General features: G+C 43.9%; 1 protein-coding gene across 4 annotated transcripts in view; it reads right to left on the bottom strand.

Moving 5' to 3' along the window:
* Positions 1-17110, bottom strand: part of LOC132832236 (uridine phosphorylase 1-like) — a 110583-nt gene that overhangs the window by 37066 nt on the left and 56407 nt on the right. For all 4 annotated transcript variants that reach the window (XM_060850047.1, XM_060850046.1, XM_060850048.1 and 1 more), the window contains one exon: positions 4564-4678. In XM_060850047.1, the coding sequence (XP_060706030.1) occupies positions 4564-4678 (115 nt within the window). The remainder of the gene's footprint in view (positions 1-4563; positions 4679-17110) is intronic.

Raw genomic sequence — 17110 nt, 5'->3', positions numbered from 1 at the left:
ATTCTGAAGGGATAATATAGAAAGTTAGGCAGGAATTTAAAAAGGAGGTCCTGGAGGTGGTAATATCTGGACTACTCCCAGTGCTATGAGCTAGTGAGGGCAGGAATAGGAGGATAGAGCAGATGAATGCATGGCTGAGGAGCTGGTGTATGGGAGAAGGATTCACATTTCTGGATCATTGGAACCTCTTTTGGGGTAGAAGTGACCTACACAAGAAGTACGGATTGCACCTAAATTGGAAGGGGACTAATATACTGGCAGGGAGATTTGCTAGAGCTGCTCAGGAGGATTTAAACTAGTAAGGTGGGGAGGTGGGACCCAGGGAAATAGTAAGAAAAGAGATCTATTTGAGACTGGTACAGTTGGGAAAAGGAGCAAGTCAAAAAGTCAGGGCAGGCAGGAACAAAGCAGAGAACAAGGTAGGACTGAAAATTAAATTGCATTTCCTTAAATTCGAGAGGCCAAACAGGGAAGGCAGATGAACTCAGGCTATGGCTAGGAACATCGGACTGGGATATCATAACAATTACAGAAACATGCTCGGGGATGGACAGGGGACTGGCAGCTTAATTTCCAGGATACAAATGCTATAGGAAAGATAGAAAGCCGGGCAAGAGAGGAGTGGGTGTGGTGTTTTTGATAAGGGATAGCATTACAGCTGTACTGAGGGAAGATATTCCTGGGAATACATCCAGGGAAGTTATTTGGGTGGAATCGAGGAATAAGAAATGGATTTACAAGGATATTGCCAGGGTTGGAAGATTTGAGGTTTTCGGAGAGGCTGAATAGTCTGGGGCTGTTTTCCCTGGAGTGTCAGAGATGAGGGGTGACTTTATAGAGGTTTATAGAATCATGAGGGCCATGGATAAAATAAATAGACAAGTTCTTTTCCCTGGGGTGAGGGAGACCAGTACTAGAGGGCATAGATTTAGGGTGAGAGGGGAAAGATATAAAAGGGACCTAAGGTGTAACTTTTTCACACAGAGGGTGGTAAGTATATGGAATGAGCTGCCAGAGGAAATGGCGGAGGCTGGTACAATTACAACAGTTAAAAGGCATCTGGATGGGAATATGCATAGGAAGGGTTTAGAGGGATATGGGCTAAAGGCTGGCAAATGGGACTAGATTTGATTAGGATATCTGGTCAGCATGGATGAGTTGGACTGAAGAGTTTGTTTCTGTGTTGTACATCTCTATGACACTATCCCTCAAATTCACATCCAAATCATTTATATAACTGACAAAAGCAGTGGAGCTTGTGTCCATCCTTGCAGCACACCACTGGGCACTGGCCTCCAAAAAAAACCCTCCACCAATCCTCTGTCTCCTACATTTAAGCCAATATTATATGCAACCGGCTAGCTCTCCATGGATTCAATGTGATCTCTCCTTGCTAACTAGTCTGCCATGCTGTACCTTGTTGAATGCCTTGCCGAAGTCCATATAGATAACATCCACTGCTCTGCACTCATCAAACATCTTTGTCACTTCTTTAAAAAACTCAATCAGGTTAGTGAGATACCACTTCACATGCGCAAAGCCATGCTGACTATCCTTAATCAGATTTTGCCTTTCCAAATTCATGTAAATCCTGTCTCTCAGAATCCCCTCCAACAACTTCCCCACTACTGACATCAGGCTCAGTGGTCTATTGTTCCCTGTTTTTTTCTTATCCCCTTTCTTAAATAATGGAAGCACATTAGTCACCCTCCAGTCTTCTGGCAACTTAACCGTGGCTATCTAGAATACAAATATCTTAGTAAAGGGCCCAGCAATCACTTCCCAGGCTTCCCATAGAGTTCTGGGATACACCTGATCAGGTCACGTTGATTGTATATTAAAATCATTCATGTCAGCTTACAGTAATCAGCAATCCAGATCACAGCATTCCTGATTGTGAATCACTTATCATTACAACCTAAACTAAACGTGTATTGACTCAGTTTATGTGGAACACTATGTACAGAGGACACAAGTTTAGTTCACGTTGTGTTGATAAGTAACTCACACTCAGGAATGCAGTGTTCTGAATTGCTGATTCCTCTGAGCTGACATGGAGAATTTTAATATACAATCTATTCCAGCACTGCACGGCAGGGACATTACTGTATTTCAAAATCAGACAGATTTAATCAACATAGACATCTAGCAACATGTTTTGAAATCCATTTCTTATCAAAAATGTGATGTTGACATTTTAGATGTTAGGGTGACAGAAAAACAGAATTGAAAAATTCAAACGATTAGATTTTCATAACAATGCCAGAAATCTGTGTAAATACATGGTTTATACACCAATGGAGGATTACAGCTAGAAACAGACTATCTGACTCAAGAGTGCATTGGTGATTTTTTTTGCCCCCTCTAATCTCATTCTCATATTTCACCACTATGCCTTTTCATATTCTTTTTACAAGCCATCAGTTAACTCTCTCGAAAGCTCTTATGGACTCTGCAACATTTTGTGGCAGCCCCTTACCACTAACACTTTGGTCAATGTTCATCATGGAAAAATTCAAATTCATTACCTTGTAGCCACAAGAATGCACTCATGCGAGTGTAAAATGCAATAGCTAGGTATGAACATTGATTTACTGTCACTTAAATTTTACAGGGAATTATACAGTACAATGAAAACCTTCAACTGTTACCGCAATCCATGTCATTTCGAATAGTTTAAGAAGGAAAAGATATAACTGAGAATCTATCTTCATTCCGCTGACTTCAGCCTGAGTCCTGAGTCAGCTCACCAGCAAGACCTGTGCCACCACCCCTCCTCCATTGCCAGCTCCAGAACCACCAACATAGGAGCCACCACTCTTTAGGTGCCATCTTTTCACTGCTGCGCCCACTTTGCTAATGCCACAGTCGAGTCACGTGCTGAACCCACAATCCCCCTGCAATATGAGTCCCTGGATCCACTGCCCCCTCACCTACTACCAGGAATCCCCGCTCTGGGTCGACTGCAACTAGGAGTCCCTGCTCTGGGACTACTGCATCCAGAAGTCCTTGACTCCACTGCCGAAGCCAAGAGTCCCTGATCTGGACCTTCTGCACCCAGCAGTCCCTGCTCTGGGCCTCCTACAACCAGGAGTCCTTGACTCCACTGCCTAAGCCAGGAGTCCCTGATCTGGACCTAGTGCAACCAGGAGTCCCTGCTCTGGGTCTACTGCACCCAGAAGTCCCTGCTCTGGGCCCAATGCAACCAGGAGTCCCTGCTCTGGGACTACCACAACTAGGAGTCACTGCTTTGGAACTACTGTAACCAGTAATCACTGCTCTGGGCTTGATGAAACCAGGAGTCCCTGCTCTGGGCCTACTGTAACCAGGAGTCTCTGCTCTGGGACTATCACAACCAGAAGTCCCTGCTCTGGGACTATCACAACCAGGAGTCTCTGCTCTGGGACTACTGTAACCAGGAATCACTGCTCTGGGCTGACTGCAACCAGGAGTCCTTATCACAGCTGCCCAAGCCAAAAGTCCCAGTTGTGGGCTTACTGCAGATAAACACAGATAGGCTATATATTCCTTATATATGCATTTATCTTCCAGTAATGTTTGGTAAACTGCCTCAGCAATGAGTTGGGTGCTGTAGTTGTTCTTTCATCTTCTCGATGTATCCCAGTCTGGAAATGCTACATGGCAATCTTTGCTGTGCACACTATACTTGGCCATTCACTGTCATTTTCCTTAACCTCATTGTCTTTTCTGTTCAATTATTAGTGCACATTAGTCTTAACTAAATCGTGTGCAATCTGGCTAGGAGAAGGTAAGAAAACAGCACAAAGTGAGATGCTTATTTGGAGGGCAGGCACAGTCATGAAGGCCTGAATCTGTCCTTTTTCTATTGGAACATGTCTGTGGTACAAGTGCATCCTCCAACTTTGTAGGTAACGGAGCTCACTGTCCACCCTGATCATGACTGCTCTTTGTTTTCATCAATGAATAATGATCTTCTGTTCAAATTAGAATTTCAAGTTCCTGGCATCTCTGACATCATGACTGTGCTACTGCATCAACCTATAATGGACCATGCCCAGCTGTTGCGACTGTGACGTATTACTTTAGATGTAAGGCAACTTTGTTCCAGCTCATCTTCTCTCACGGCCATTAGCTGTAGTGTTTACATCTAATCCTACTAATTCTTCACCTTAATTTTCGACAGTGTGATTCCTGACCAGAAATTGTCTCACCTGTGCAGAAATCTATTTTTCTACCCTCTCTGAATTTAGAGACTTCCAACTTTGTCACAGTTTTTTGCTTTGCAATAAACCCGAATGAATCTCCTGTTTCCTCATTCCATGAAAATACCTTTGGGAGTTTGATCTCCCATAAAGTCATCTCAGTCCTTCCAGACGGTATGGCTGCTCTTTCTTTAGAGATTGGTGTTGTCCAGTCTGAGGGTCACAGGTTAGGCAAGGGGAGAAATTTAGAAGGACTGTCCTTCATGGTAACCTCAACTCGTGCAGGAATTGAACCCATGCATCATTCGACATGACAAACCAGCCATCTAACCAGGTGAGCTAACAGACCACCCCCCACCCACCTGCCAGGATACTGTACCTATTCCACCTGAGGTTCCAATACGAAAGGCAACAACATCAGTGCACTTGGCATGATACAGCAACTTGAAGAGCTCATGTAACATGATTGAGATTGAGGGAATTCCCATGCCATGCTGAAAAAGAACAGAAATTCACAAAGTTTTATATGTTTTCTTCATACTTAAGACAATTTACAGCCTCTGTTCATTATCAGAAATTTCAGAAATGTGTATGACTTACAGGATTTGTATTTGTATCTTTGCTGTAGTAAATATCTCAAAACAAAACTGGAATTGAGCTGCAGGATAAGTAGAGGGGGAAGAGTCTACAGGCATGATTGAAGAAGTAAGATTCTTCATTAGTCTGCTTGAGACTCTGAATAACATCAAAGTCTATCACCAAATAAGTCACCAACCAAATTACTGAGAAATCCATATAGTTTATGTAAGCAAACTCGCTCTCTGTAGGGCCACATTACACTTAGCCAAGTACCAAGAGCTTGGTACAACGTGGCAACAGTCATGTTTTAGGGACTTGAAAGGACAGAATGAAGGGCTTATGCTCGAAACGTCGAATTCTCTATTCCTGAGATGCTGCCTAACCTGCTGTGCTTTGATCAGCAACACATTTGCAGCTGTGATCTCCAGCATCTGCAGACCTCATTTTTTACCAGAAAATGGGACCAGTGAGCTCACCAGATAAAAGCATCACACCAAGAAATTGGCTGCTAGTTGCCTTTCCAGAACTACCATATCTGTTAGGGCATTGTTTTGTAATACAAGCTGAAATGGAAGAACATCAATTCTAAGCCTTTCGGATTCCATCACTACATGAGGCTGGCTATCATTCATTAACAAAAGAACAGTATCAGTATAGCACAGGAACAGCCCTTCAGCTGACCAAGACATGCTGCCTTTCTAAACTAAAAACACGGTCTATTTCCTGCCTTTTCATATATCTGTCAAGATGCCTCTTAAATGTTGCTGGTTTATCCCCCTCCATCCCCTTATGGCAGCACACTCCATGCACTCTGTGTTAAAAAAAAAACCTTGCCTCTCCCATCTTCTTTAAACGTACTCTCTTTTACATTAAACTTATGTCCGCCAATAATTGACATTTCTGCCCTGGGAAAACGATTCTGTCCTATGATGCTGCCTCACAGCGCCTGAGACCCGGGTTCAATTCCCGACTCAGGCGACTGACTGTGTGGAGTTTGCACGTTCTCCCCGTGTCTGCGTGGGTTTCCTCCGGGTGCTCCGGTTTCCTCCCACAGTCCAAAGATGTGTGGGTCAGGTGAATTGGCCATGCTAAATTGCCCATAGTGTTAGGTAAGGGGTAAATATAGGGGTATGGGTGGGTTGCACTTCGGCGGGTCGGTGTGGACTTGTTGGGCTGAAGGGCCTGTTTCCACACTGTAAGTAATCTAATCTAATCTATCCCTATCTCTCATAATTTTCTCAGGCACTCTTCATTCTTTGTCAATAAAGTGAAAACAAATCAAGTTTGTCCAATCTCTCCTCACAGCTCAACCCTCCAAACTAGGCAACATCCTGGTAAACTGTTTCTCTACTGTCTCCAAAACCTCCACATCCTTTTTGTAGTGTGGTGATCAGAACTGCAAACTTCAAAGAGTTATGTATCTGAACTTCTACATCTTGGGTTTAGAACACTACCAGGGCTCTACTTTTAATTACCTGTGTTTGTTTTAGCTAAATACAATATCTCATATTTATCCAAATTAACTCCATTTGCCACTCTTCACCCCATTGACCCTATTGATCAAGATCTCTTTGTAATCTTAGATAATCTTCATCATTGTCTGCTATACCACCAATATTGGTGTCATCTGCATAGTTACTAACCATACTTTCTATATTCTCATCTAAATCATTTATATAAATGACAAACAAAAGTGGACCCAGCACCAATCCTTGTGGAACACTGCCGGTCACATGCCTCCAGTATGAAGAACAACATTCCACCATCACTCTATGTCCTGTTGTTAAGTTAATTTTATATCCAATTGACAAGGTCACCCTGAATCCCACATGATCTAACATTAATAATTAGTCTACCATGCAGAAGTTGTCAAAGGCTTTACTAAAGTCCAAGTAAACAATATCCACTGCTCTGCCCTCATCAATCTTCTTGGTTATTTCTTCATAAAACTCAAACAAGTTTTGAAAAGAATGGGTACCCAATGAACACAGTCTGCTGATTTCTCAGCAACAAACCCAAACAAGCAGACAAAACATGTCCAGAAACCCTAGCCACTCTCCCCTATATCAAAGACATCTCGGAAATGACTGCCAGATTACTCAGACCCCTTCATCATGGTAGCCCACAAACCCACCAACACACTAAAACAGCAGCTAATGAACTTGAAAGGCCCTATACAGACAACAAGCAAAACTAATGTCATTTACAAAATACTGTGCAAGGACTGTAACAAACACTACATTGGACAAACAGGCAGAAAACTAGCCACTAGGATACATGAACACCAACTAGCCACAAAAAGACATGACCCTCTCTCACTAGTATCCTTACATACGGATGAGGAAGAACATCACTTTGACTGGGACAACACATCCATCCTGGGACAAGCCAAACAAAGACACGCACGAGAGTTCCTAGAAGCATGGCATTCCAACCGGAACTCTATCAAAAAACACATCAAGTTAGACCCCATCTACCACCCCCTGAGAAAAGGAACAGGAAGTGACTGCACCACAGGAAATAACATCACCACTGGGAATGACATCACCAACCCAAACATATATGTAGAAAGCAGGAACTATCAGCAGTGCTTCACCTGAGACCCACTGAAGATGTTATCTAGTAGGGTGACGAAATGTCTGGAAATGAACCTCCCATCTCAGTGAGCAAACCTACATCCTAAACCTCAACCTGCTACAAATCTTCTCAAAATTAATTTATTATCTCGCCTATCTCCTGAGGTTCAATGCAAAGATAATCTCTGTGATTTTTAACGGGACCTACTCTCTCTCTCTAGTTGCTCACTTGCTCTTCACCTGTTTGTTTAATCTATTTGGAATATCCTTGACCTTGTTTGCCAAGGCTATCTCATATCTTCACTTTGCCATCCTGATCTCCCTCTTAAGAATGCTCCTACACTCTTTATACTGTTGAAGATATTTATTTGAACCCAGCTGCTTAGATCTAATCGAGGATTCCTTTTTATTCTTGACTAGAACCTCAATATCTTTATTCATCCAATGTTCGCTAACCCTACCAGCCTTACCTTTCACTCGAACATGAACATAATGACTCTGAACTCTCGTTATCACACATTCGAAAGACACCCACTTATCAGAAGTCCCTTTACCTGTACACAGTCTACTCCAATCAATTTTTGAGGGCACCTGTCTCATACATTGAAATTTGCCTTACTCCAATTAAAAGCTTTGATTTTTATGTAAGACTTATCCTTTTCTGTAACTATTATAAAACAAATAGAATTATCTGGAAAGGTTCATTATAAGAGTTCAGGATGAAGAAGTCTCCAGCACAACACTCATCTAGAATCAAGTGCATAAGTTTTAATCTAATAAGGGACAAATGGTGGGCGGCACGGTGGCACAGTGGTTAGCACTGCTGCCTCACAGTGCTTGAGACCCGGGTTCATTTCCGACTCAGACGACTGACTGTGTGGAGTTTGCACGTTCTCCCCGTGTCTGCGTGGGTTTCCTCCGGGTGCTCCGGTTTCCTCCCACAGTCCAAAGATGTGCGGGTCAGGTGAATTGGCCGTGCTAAATTGCCCGTAGTGTTAGGTAAGGGGTAAATGTAGGGGTATGGGTGGGTTACGCTTCGGCGGGTCAGTGTGGACTTGTTGGGCCGAAGGGCCTGTTTCCACACTGTAAGTAATCTAATCTAATCTAATCTAAATGTCTGCCATTAGATTATCTGGTTCTGGTTCAAGGAAATACAGATGTGGTGTGAATATCTGGTTCAAGGAAATACAGATGTGGTGTGAAGTGACATTTCCATGGGATAAGCAGAAAAGAACTGAAGATGATAAATATCAGCATGACACACTTAAGCTAATGACTCAATTTTAGTGTTGGAATGAATCATTCAGGCTTTTTTCTTATATGCACAGAAATTGATGTTGGTATGTTCCTCAGCGCTGTCATAGAGTCATGGCGATGTTCAGCATGGAAACAAACCCTTTGGTCCAACCCATTCATCCCGACCAGATATCCCAACCCAATCCAGTCCCACCTGCCAGCACCCGGCCCATGTCCCTCCAAACCCTTCCTATCCGTATACCCATCCAAATGCCTCTTAAAATGTTGCAATTGTACCAGCCTCCACCACTTCCTCTGGCTGCTCATTCCATACACATACCACCCTCTATGTGAAAAAGTTGCCCCTTAGGTCTCTTTTATATCTTTCCCCTCTCATCCTAAACCTATGCCCTCTAGTTCTGGATTCCCCTACCCCAGGGAAATGACTTTGCCTATTTATCCTGTCCATGTCCCACTTGATTTTAGAAACTTCTAAAAGGTCACCCCTCAGCCTCCGATGCTCCAGGGAAAACAGCCCCAGCCTGTTCAGCCTCTCCCTATAGCTCAGATCCTCCAACACTGGCAATATCCTTGTAAATGTTTTCTGAACCTTTCACGTTTCACAACATCTTTCCAATAGGAAGGAGATCAGAATTGCACACAATATTCCAACAGTGACCTAACCAATATCCTGTACAGCTGCAACATGACCTCCCAACTCCTGTACTCAATACTCTGACCAATAAAGGAAAGCATACCAAACACCTTCTTCACTATCCTATCTACCTGTGACTCCACTTTCAAGGAGCTATGAACCTGCACTCCCAGGTCTCTTTGTTCAGCAACACTCCCTAGGACCTCACCATTAAATGTATGAGTCCTGCAAAGATTTGCTTTCCCAAAATGCGGTACCTCACATTTATCTGAATTAAACTCCATCTACCACTTCTCAGCCCATTGGTCCATCTGGTCCAGATCCTGTTGTAATCCGAGGTAACCCTCTTCGCTATCCACTACACCTCCAATTTTGGTGTCATCTGCAAACTCACTAACTGCACCTCTTATGCTCGCATCCAAATCATTTATGTAAATGACAAAAAGTAGAGGGCCCAGCACCGATCCTTGTGGCACTCCACTGGTCACAGGCCTCCAGTCTGAAAATCAACCCTCCACCACCATCCTCAGTATTCAACCTTTGAGCCAGTTCTGTATCCAAATGGCTAGTTCTCCCTGTATTCCATGAGATCGAACCTTGCTAATCAGTCTCCCATGAGGAACTCTATCGAACGCCTTCCTGAAGTCCATAAAGATCACATCTACTGCTCTGCCCTCACCAATCCTCTTTGTTACTTCTTCAAAAAACTCAATCAAGTTTGTGAGACATGATTTCCCACACTCAAAGCCATGTTGATTATCTTGAATCAGTCCTCGCCTTTCCAAATACATGTATATCCTGTCTCTCAGGATTGCTTCCAACAACTTGCCCACCCTTGAGGTCAGGCTCACTGATCTATAGTTCCCTGGCTTGTCTTTACCACCCTTCTTAAACAGTGACACCACGTTTGCCAACCTCCAGTCTTCTGGCACCTCACCTGTGACTATCGATGATACAAATATCTCACCTAGAGGCCCAGCAATCAATTCTCTGGCTTCCCACAGATTTCTCAGGTACACCTGATCAAGTCCTGGGGATTTATCCACCTTTACCCATTTCAAGACATCCAGCACTTCCTCCTCTGTAATATGGACATTTTGTAAGATGTCACCATCTATTTCCCTACAGTCTATATCTTCCATATCCTTTTGCACAGTAAATACTGATGCAAAATATTCATTTAGTATCTCCCCCATTTTCTGCGATTCCACACAAAGGTCACCTTGCTGATCTTTGAGGGGCCCTATTCTCTCCCTAGTTACCCTTTTGTCCTTAATGTATGTGTAAAACCCCTTTGGATTCTCCTTAATTCTATTTGCCAAAACTATCTCATGTCCCCGTTTTTGCTCTCCTGATTTCCCTCTTAAGTATACTCCTACTTCCTTTATACTCTTCTAAGGATTCACTTGATCTATCCTGTATATACCTGACATATGCTTCCTCGTTTGTCTTAACCAAACCCTCAACTTCTTTAGTCATCCAGCATTCCCTATACCTACCAGCGTTTCCTTTCATCCTGACAGGAATATACTTTCTCTGAATTCTCCTTATCTAATTTCTGAAGACTTCCCATTTTCCTGCGAACATCTGCCTCCAATCAGCTTTCGAAAGTTCTTGCCTAATACTGTCAAAATTGGCCTTTCTCCAATTTAGAACTTCAACTTTTAGATCTAGTCTATCCTTTTCCCTCACTATTTTAAAACAAATAGAATTATGGTCGCTGGCCCCAAAGTGCTCCCCCACTGACACCTCAGTCATCTACCCTGCTTTATTTCCCAAGAGTGGGTCAAGTTTTGCACCTTCTCTAATAGGTACATCCACTTACTGAATCAGAAAATTGTCTTGTACACACTTAAGAAATTCCTCTCCATCTAAACCTTTCACACTCTGGCAGTCCCAGTCAATGTTTGGAAAGTTAAAATCGCCTACAATAACTACCCCATTATTCTTACATATAGCTGAGATCTCCTGACAAGTTTGTTTCTCAATTTCCCTCCTACTATTAGGAAGTCTATAATACAATCCCAATGAGGTGATCATCCCTTTCTTATTTCTCAGTCCCACTCAAATAACTTCCCTGGATGTATTTCCAGGAATATCCTCCCTGTAATGCTATCCCTTATCAAAAATGCCGCTTCCCCTCCCCTCTTGCCTCCCTTTCTATCCTTCCTGTAGCATTTGTATCCTGGAACATTAAGCTACCAGCCCTGTCCATCCCTGAGCCATGTTTCTGTAATTGCTATGATATCCCAGTCCCATGTTCCTAACCATGCCCTGAGTTCATCTGCCTTCCCTGTTAGGCCCCTTGAATTAAAATAAATGCAGTTTAATTTATTAGTCCTATCTTGTCCCTGCCTGCCCTGACTGTTTGACTCACTTCTGTTCTCAACTGTACCAGTCTCAGATTGATCTCTTTCCTCACTATCTCCCTGGGTCCCACCCCACCATCCCCTCCCCTCCCCTCCCCACGGCCCCCACCCCCACCTTACTAGTTTAAATCCTCCCAAGCAGTTCTAGCAAATTTCCCTGCCAGTATATTAGTCCCCTTCCAATTTAGGTGCAATCTGTCCTTCTTGTACAGGTCACTTCTACCCCAAAAGAGATTCCAACAATCCAAAAATATGAATCCTTCTCCCATACACCAGCTCCTCTGCCATGCATTCATCTGCTCTATCCTCATATTCCTGGCCTCACTAGCTCGTAGCAGTTGGAGTCATCCAGATATTACTGCCCTTGAGGTCCTCCTTTTTAAATTTCTGCCTAACTCTCTGTAATCTCCCTTCAGAATCTCAACCTTTTCCCTTCATTGTGGTTCTGTTTGCCGAGCTGGGAATTTGTGTTGCAGATGTTTTGTCTCCTGTCTAGGTGACATCCTCCTGTGAAGCACTTCTGTGATGTTTCTTCCGGCATTTGTAGTGGTTTAAATCTGGTTGTCAGTTCCAGCTGTCCGTTGCAGTGGTCGGTATATTGGGTCCAGATCGATGTGCTTATTGATTGAATCTGTGGATGAGTGCCATGCCTCTAGGAATTCCCTGGCTGTTCTCTGTTTGGCTTGTCCTATAATAGTAGTGTTGTCCCAGTCAAACTCATGTTGCTTGTCATCTGCGTGTGTGGCTACTAAGGATAGCTGGTCTTGTCGTTTCGTAGCTAGTCGGTGTTCATGGATGCAGATCGTTAGCTGTCTTCCTGTTTGTCCTAAGTAGTGTTTTGTGCAGTCCTTGCATGGGATTTTGTACACTACATTGGTTTTGCTCATACTGGGTATCGGATCCTTCATTCTGGTGAGTTGTTGTCTGAGAGTGGCTGTTGGTTTGTGTGCTGTTATGAGTCCTAGTGGTCGCAGTAGTCTGGCTGTCAGGTCAGAAATGTTTTTGATGTATGGCAGTGTGGCTAGTCCTTTGGGTTGTGGCATGTCCTCATTCTGTTGTCTTTTCCTTAGGCATCTGTTGATGAAATGCGGGGGTATCCGTTTTTGGCGAATACAATGTATAAGTATTCTTCTTCCTCTTTTTGCAGTTCTGGTGTGCTGCAGTGTGTTGTGGCCCTTTTGAACAGTGTCTTGATGCAACTTCTTTTGTGTATTTTGGGGTGGTTGCTTTTGTAGTTCAGGACTTGGTCTGTGTGTGTGGCTTTCCTGTATACGTTTGTGGTGAATTCTCCGTTCGGTGTTCTCTGTACTATCACATCTAGGAATGCAGCGGACAGCTGGAACTGACAACCAGAAGCGGCAGATACAAATCACTATAAATGCCGGAGGAAAGATCACAGAAGCGCTTCACAGAAGGCTCCCAAGCACTGAGGATGTCACCTAGACAGGGGACGAAACGTCTGCAACACAAATTCCCAGCTCAGCGAACAGAACCACAACAACAAGCACACGAGCTACAAATCTTCTCACAAACTTTTCCCTTCCTATGTCATTGGTTCCAATGTGGACAATGACCTCTTGCTGGCCCCTATCCCTCGTGAGAACATTCTGCACCCTCTCTGAGACATCCTTGATCCTGGCACCAGGGAAACAACACACCATTCTGCTTTTTCTCTGCTGGCCACAGAAACGTCTGTCTGTACCTCGGACTACAGAATCCCCTAACACAATTGATCTCTTGGAACCCGACGTACCCCTCATTGCATTTGAGCCAGTCTCAATACCAGAAACTTCTTATGACTGAACACAAGTGAGGCAGCATTCAAGAAGCAGGAGAGTTGATGTTTCAGGCAAAAGCCCTTCATCAGGAGTGAGGCTTATAGACCAAGGGGGCTGAGAGATAAATGGGAGGGGGCAGGGCTGAGGGGAAGGGAGCTGACAATGCGATAGGTGGATGAAGGTGGAGATGAAAGTGATTCGTCGAAGAGGACGGTGGAACAGATAGGTGGGGAGGAAGATGGACAGGTTGGATCGTTCAACAGGGTGGTGCAGAGTTATGAGGTTGGGACTAGGATAAGGTAGGGGGAGGGAAAATGGGGAAACTGGTGAAATCCACATTGATCCCATGGGGTTGAAAGTTCCCAACAGAAGATGAGGTGTTATTGCTCCTGGCGTCGGGTGGTTAGGGTTTGGTGTTGGAGGAGGCCCAGGACCTGCATGTCCTTGGTGGAGTGGGAGAGTGAGTTAAATTGTTCACCTACAGGGAGTTGGGCTTGGTTGGTGTGGGTGTCCCAGAGATGTTCTTTGAAATGATCTGCAGGTTGGCATCCTGTGTCCACAATGTGGAGGAGACCACATCAGGTGCAAGGGATGCAGTAAATGTTGTGTGTGGAAGTACAGGTAAATTTCTGTCGGATGTGGAAGGATGCAGTTCTCGCACCTCCGCACTTCAACCCCACCCCTCCAACTGCAACAAGGACAGAATTCTTCTGGTCCTCACCTTCTACCCGCTCAAATTCTAGATATACAGCCTCATCCTCCACAATTTTCAGCACCTAAAAACAGATCCCCCAACCAAAGATATATTTCCCTGCCCATTCCCTCCGCAACTCACTTGTCAGGTCCACACACCCACACCAACCCACCATCCCATCCTGGCACCTTCCCTTGCCATTGCAGGAAGTGTAAAATCTGCGCCCACACCTCCCCCCCCACCTCTGTTCAAGGCCCCAAAGGATCCTTCCACATCCAACAGAAATTTACCTGTACTTCCACACATGTCATCTACTGCATCCATTGCACCTAATATGATCTCTTCTACATGGGGGAGACAGGACGTCAACTTGCAGACCATTTCGAGAACATCTCTGGGACGCCCACACCAACCAACCCCACTGCCCCGTGACTGAACACTTCAACTCCCCCTTCCATCTGCCAAGGACATGCAGGTTCTGGGCTTCCTCCAATGCCAAACCCTAACCATTCGATGCCAGAAGCAATAACACCTCATCTTCTGTCTTGGGGCATTTCAACTACACGGGATCAATGTGGATTTTACCATTTTCCCCATTTCCCCTCCCCCCACCTTTCTCCACCTTTCTCTCTGACCTTCACCCCCACCTTCATCTACCGATCACATTCCCAGCTCCCTTGCCCCCAGCCCCATCCCCCTCCCATTTATCTCTCAGCCCTTTTGGCCCACAAGCCTAATTCCTGATGAAGGGTGTACGCCTGAAACGTCGAATCTCCTGTTCCTCAGATGCTGACTGAACGGCTGCACTTTTCCAGCATCACACTCTTCGACTCTGATATCTAGCATCTGCCATCAAAAAACATAACTCTTATACCTTACCCATATTACTGCTGCCTTTGTCCATAACTAGGAGATTTCTTCCTTGCTATGGGCCAGCCAGCTTAAAGGGAGTGGTAGACAATCCCTCAAATGAGGCAATCCTATGATATTAAGCATTGTTGAAAGGGTATCTTGGTCCAGGTTAATCCTCCAACCCATTTTACCCTTATTTCAAAAACAACTAAGGGTGGGACAGTGATAATGCTAACTAAGCACCTAAACTTTACAGGAAAGCAATATCAGCTATGAACAAACTCCCTGGAAATTTAACAGCTAGGCATCAGAAGGCTTAGTTCATAGAATTATGAATCAGCATTATGCTGAAACAGTTTGTACTTCCAAGAAAAAAAAATGTTGTGGTTTATATTCTTATGCACAAATACTAAATGATATTGTCTTAACGCTGGTCCCTTTTTTTCTAAAAGCTGCTCCCTTTCGCAAGGATACTGTGTTTTGGTTTTTTTAGAGGACTCGTAAACATCTCCCTGTGCCGATTAGACTGGTTTGGGACAGTGATTAAAGGGTATTGAGAGGCTTTTTTGTTCATATATAAACAGATGAGACTTCAATCCAAAGTGGTCTGTTTTCGAAGTGACCTGTATAAAGAAAGGGGTGTGGTCAGCTCTCCAGCTGGGCAGTTCAATTCAGTCCAGAACTAGTTAGGAGTTCAACAGTGAGCTGTGTGGAAACAGTTTGCTAAACTCTCTCTTTTTTCCATTTTAACTTCAACCCTGTAAGCATGTGTTCCTTTTTTTTACTGTGTTTTAAGGTGATTTGCTTATTGGGACTGTTGTGTACATGTGGAACAGCATAATTAAGTCTAGCTTGGATAGACTGATTTCTGTAGGGTTTTTTTAAATCTTGTTTTTGTGTTTCATTGTGTAATCTTGTGAATAAATTTTTGTCTGTTTTAAAACCTGGTAGTCAACCTAGCTACCTAGCTATCTCACTCTGGGTAATTTTCACTGTACATTTACCGAAACAAATTGCAAAGTTATGGTCTGGGGCTGCCTGCTTATGATGTTTTGGGTGGTCTGGCGTAGTCCATAACAGACTTGGGGGAGGGGGAGGTGGTCTTTGCAGGATGCTAGGTGCTAGTGTCTTTAATTCGGGTGTCGGTTTGGTTGGGTAGATGCAGCTTGGGATAGTAATGGGTCTTCAGTTGCCAAAAGTTTTCTAGAAGTGGATGTGGTGACTTTGGGAGTTTTGCAAAAACTGAATAAGACCAAAGTGCAGGAATTGGCAGAGAAGCTGGAATTGGAACTGCCTGTCTCTGTAAGGAAAGGAGAGATAATTACAGCAGTAGCTCAGCATTTAAACTTGCTGGAGAAACCATCAGAATCTATAGAGATGACAAGAATTCAATTGCAAATGAGGCAGCTTGAGTTAGAGGCAAGAGAGAAGGAAAGGGCAGCAGAAATAAAACAGTTTGATTTATGATTAAAAGCAGAAGAGACGGAAAAAGAGAGAGCAGCAAAAGAGAACGTTGAAGAGAGAGCTTTTGAACTTCAAAAACTGACACTTAAAAAGGAAAGTCCAGCTTAAAAGGCTGGAGATAAAGGCTGAGGGTAGGCTCAGTGAGGAAGAGAGTCAGGATGAGCAAGTCCATGGTTTCTCAAACCAGTGAGAAACTGCTTAAGTATGTTCTAAATTTGATGAGAAGGATGTAGAAACCTTTTTTCATTTCATTTGAAAAACTGACTAAACAAATGCAGTGGCCAGTTGCAATGTGGGTTTTGTTGATCCAAATGAAACTTGTAAGTAGGGCTAGTGAGGTATCAGAGGAGGTATCTGGGGAGTATGAAGAAGTCAAAAAGCCATTTTAACTGCATATCAGCTTGTACCAAAAACTAATGGACAATGTTTGTGACAGCACGGTGGCTCAGTGGTTAGCACTGCTGCCTAACGGGTTCCAGGTTTGATTCCAGTGTCGGGTGACTATATGTGTGGTGGTTGTACATTCTCTTCGTGTTTGCGTGGATTTCCTCCAGGTGCTCCGATTTCCTCTTATAGTCCAAAGATGTGCAGGTGAGGTGAATTGACCGTGCTATATTGTCCATGGTGTTCAGCAATGTGTAGTTAGGTGCATGAGTCAGGGGTAAATGTAGGGGAATGAGTCTGGGTGGGATACTCTTCGGAGGGTTGGTGTGGACTTGTTGG

The sequence above is a fragment of the Hemiscyllium ocellatum genome, chromosome 34 (genome assembly GCF_020745735.1).
Source record: "Hemiscyllium ocellatum isolate sHemOce1 chromosome 34, sHemOce1.pat.X.cur, whole genome shotgun sequence".
NCBI lineage: Eukaryota > Metazoa > Chordata > Chondrichthyes > Orectolobiformes > Hemiscylliidae > Hemiscyllium > Hemiscyllium ocellatum.
This window is presented reverse-complemented; position numbering and strand designations above follow the sequence as displayed.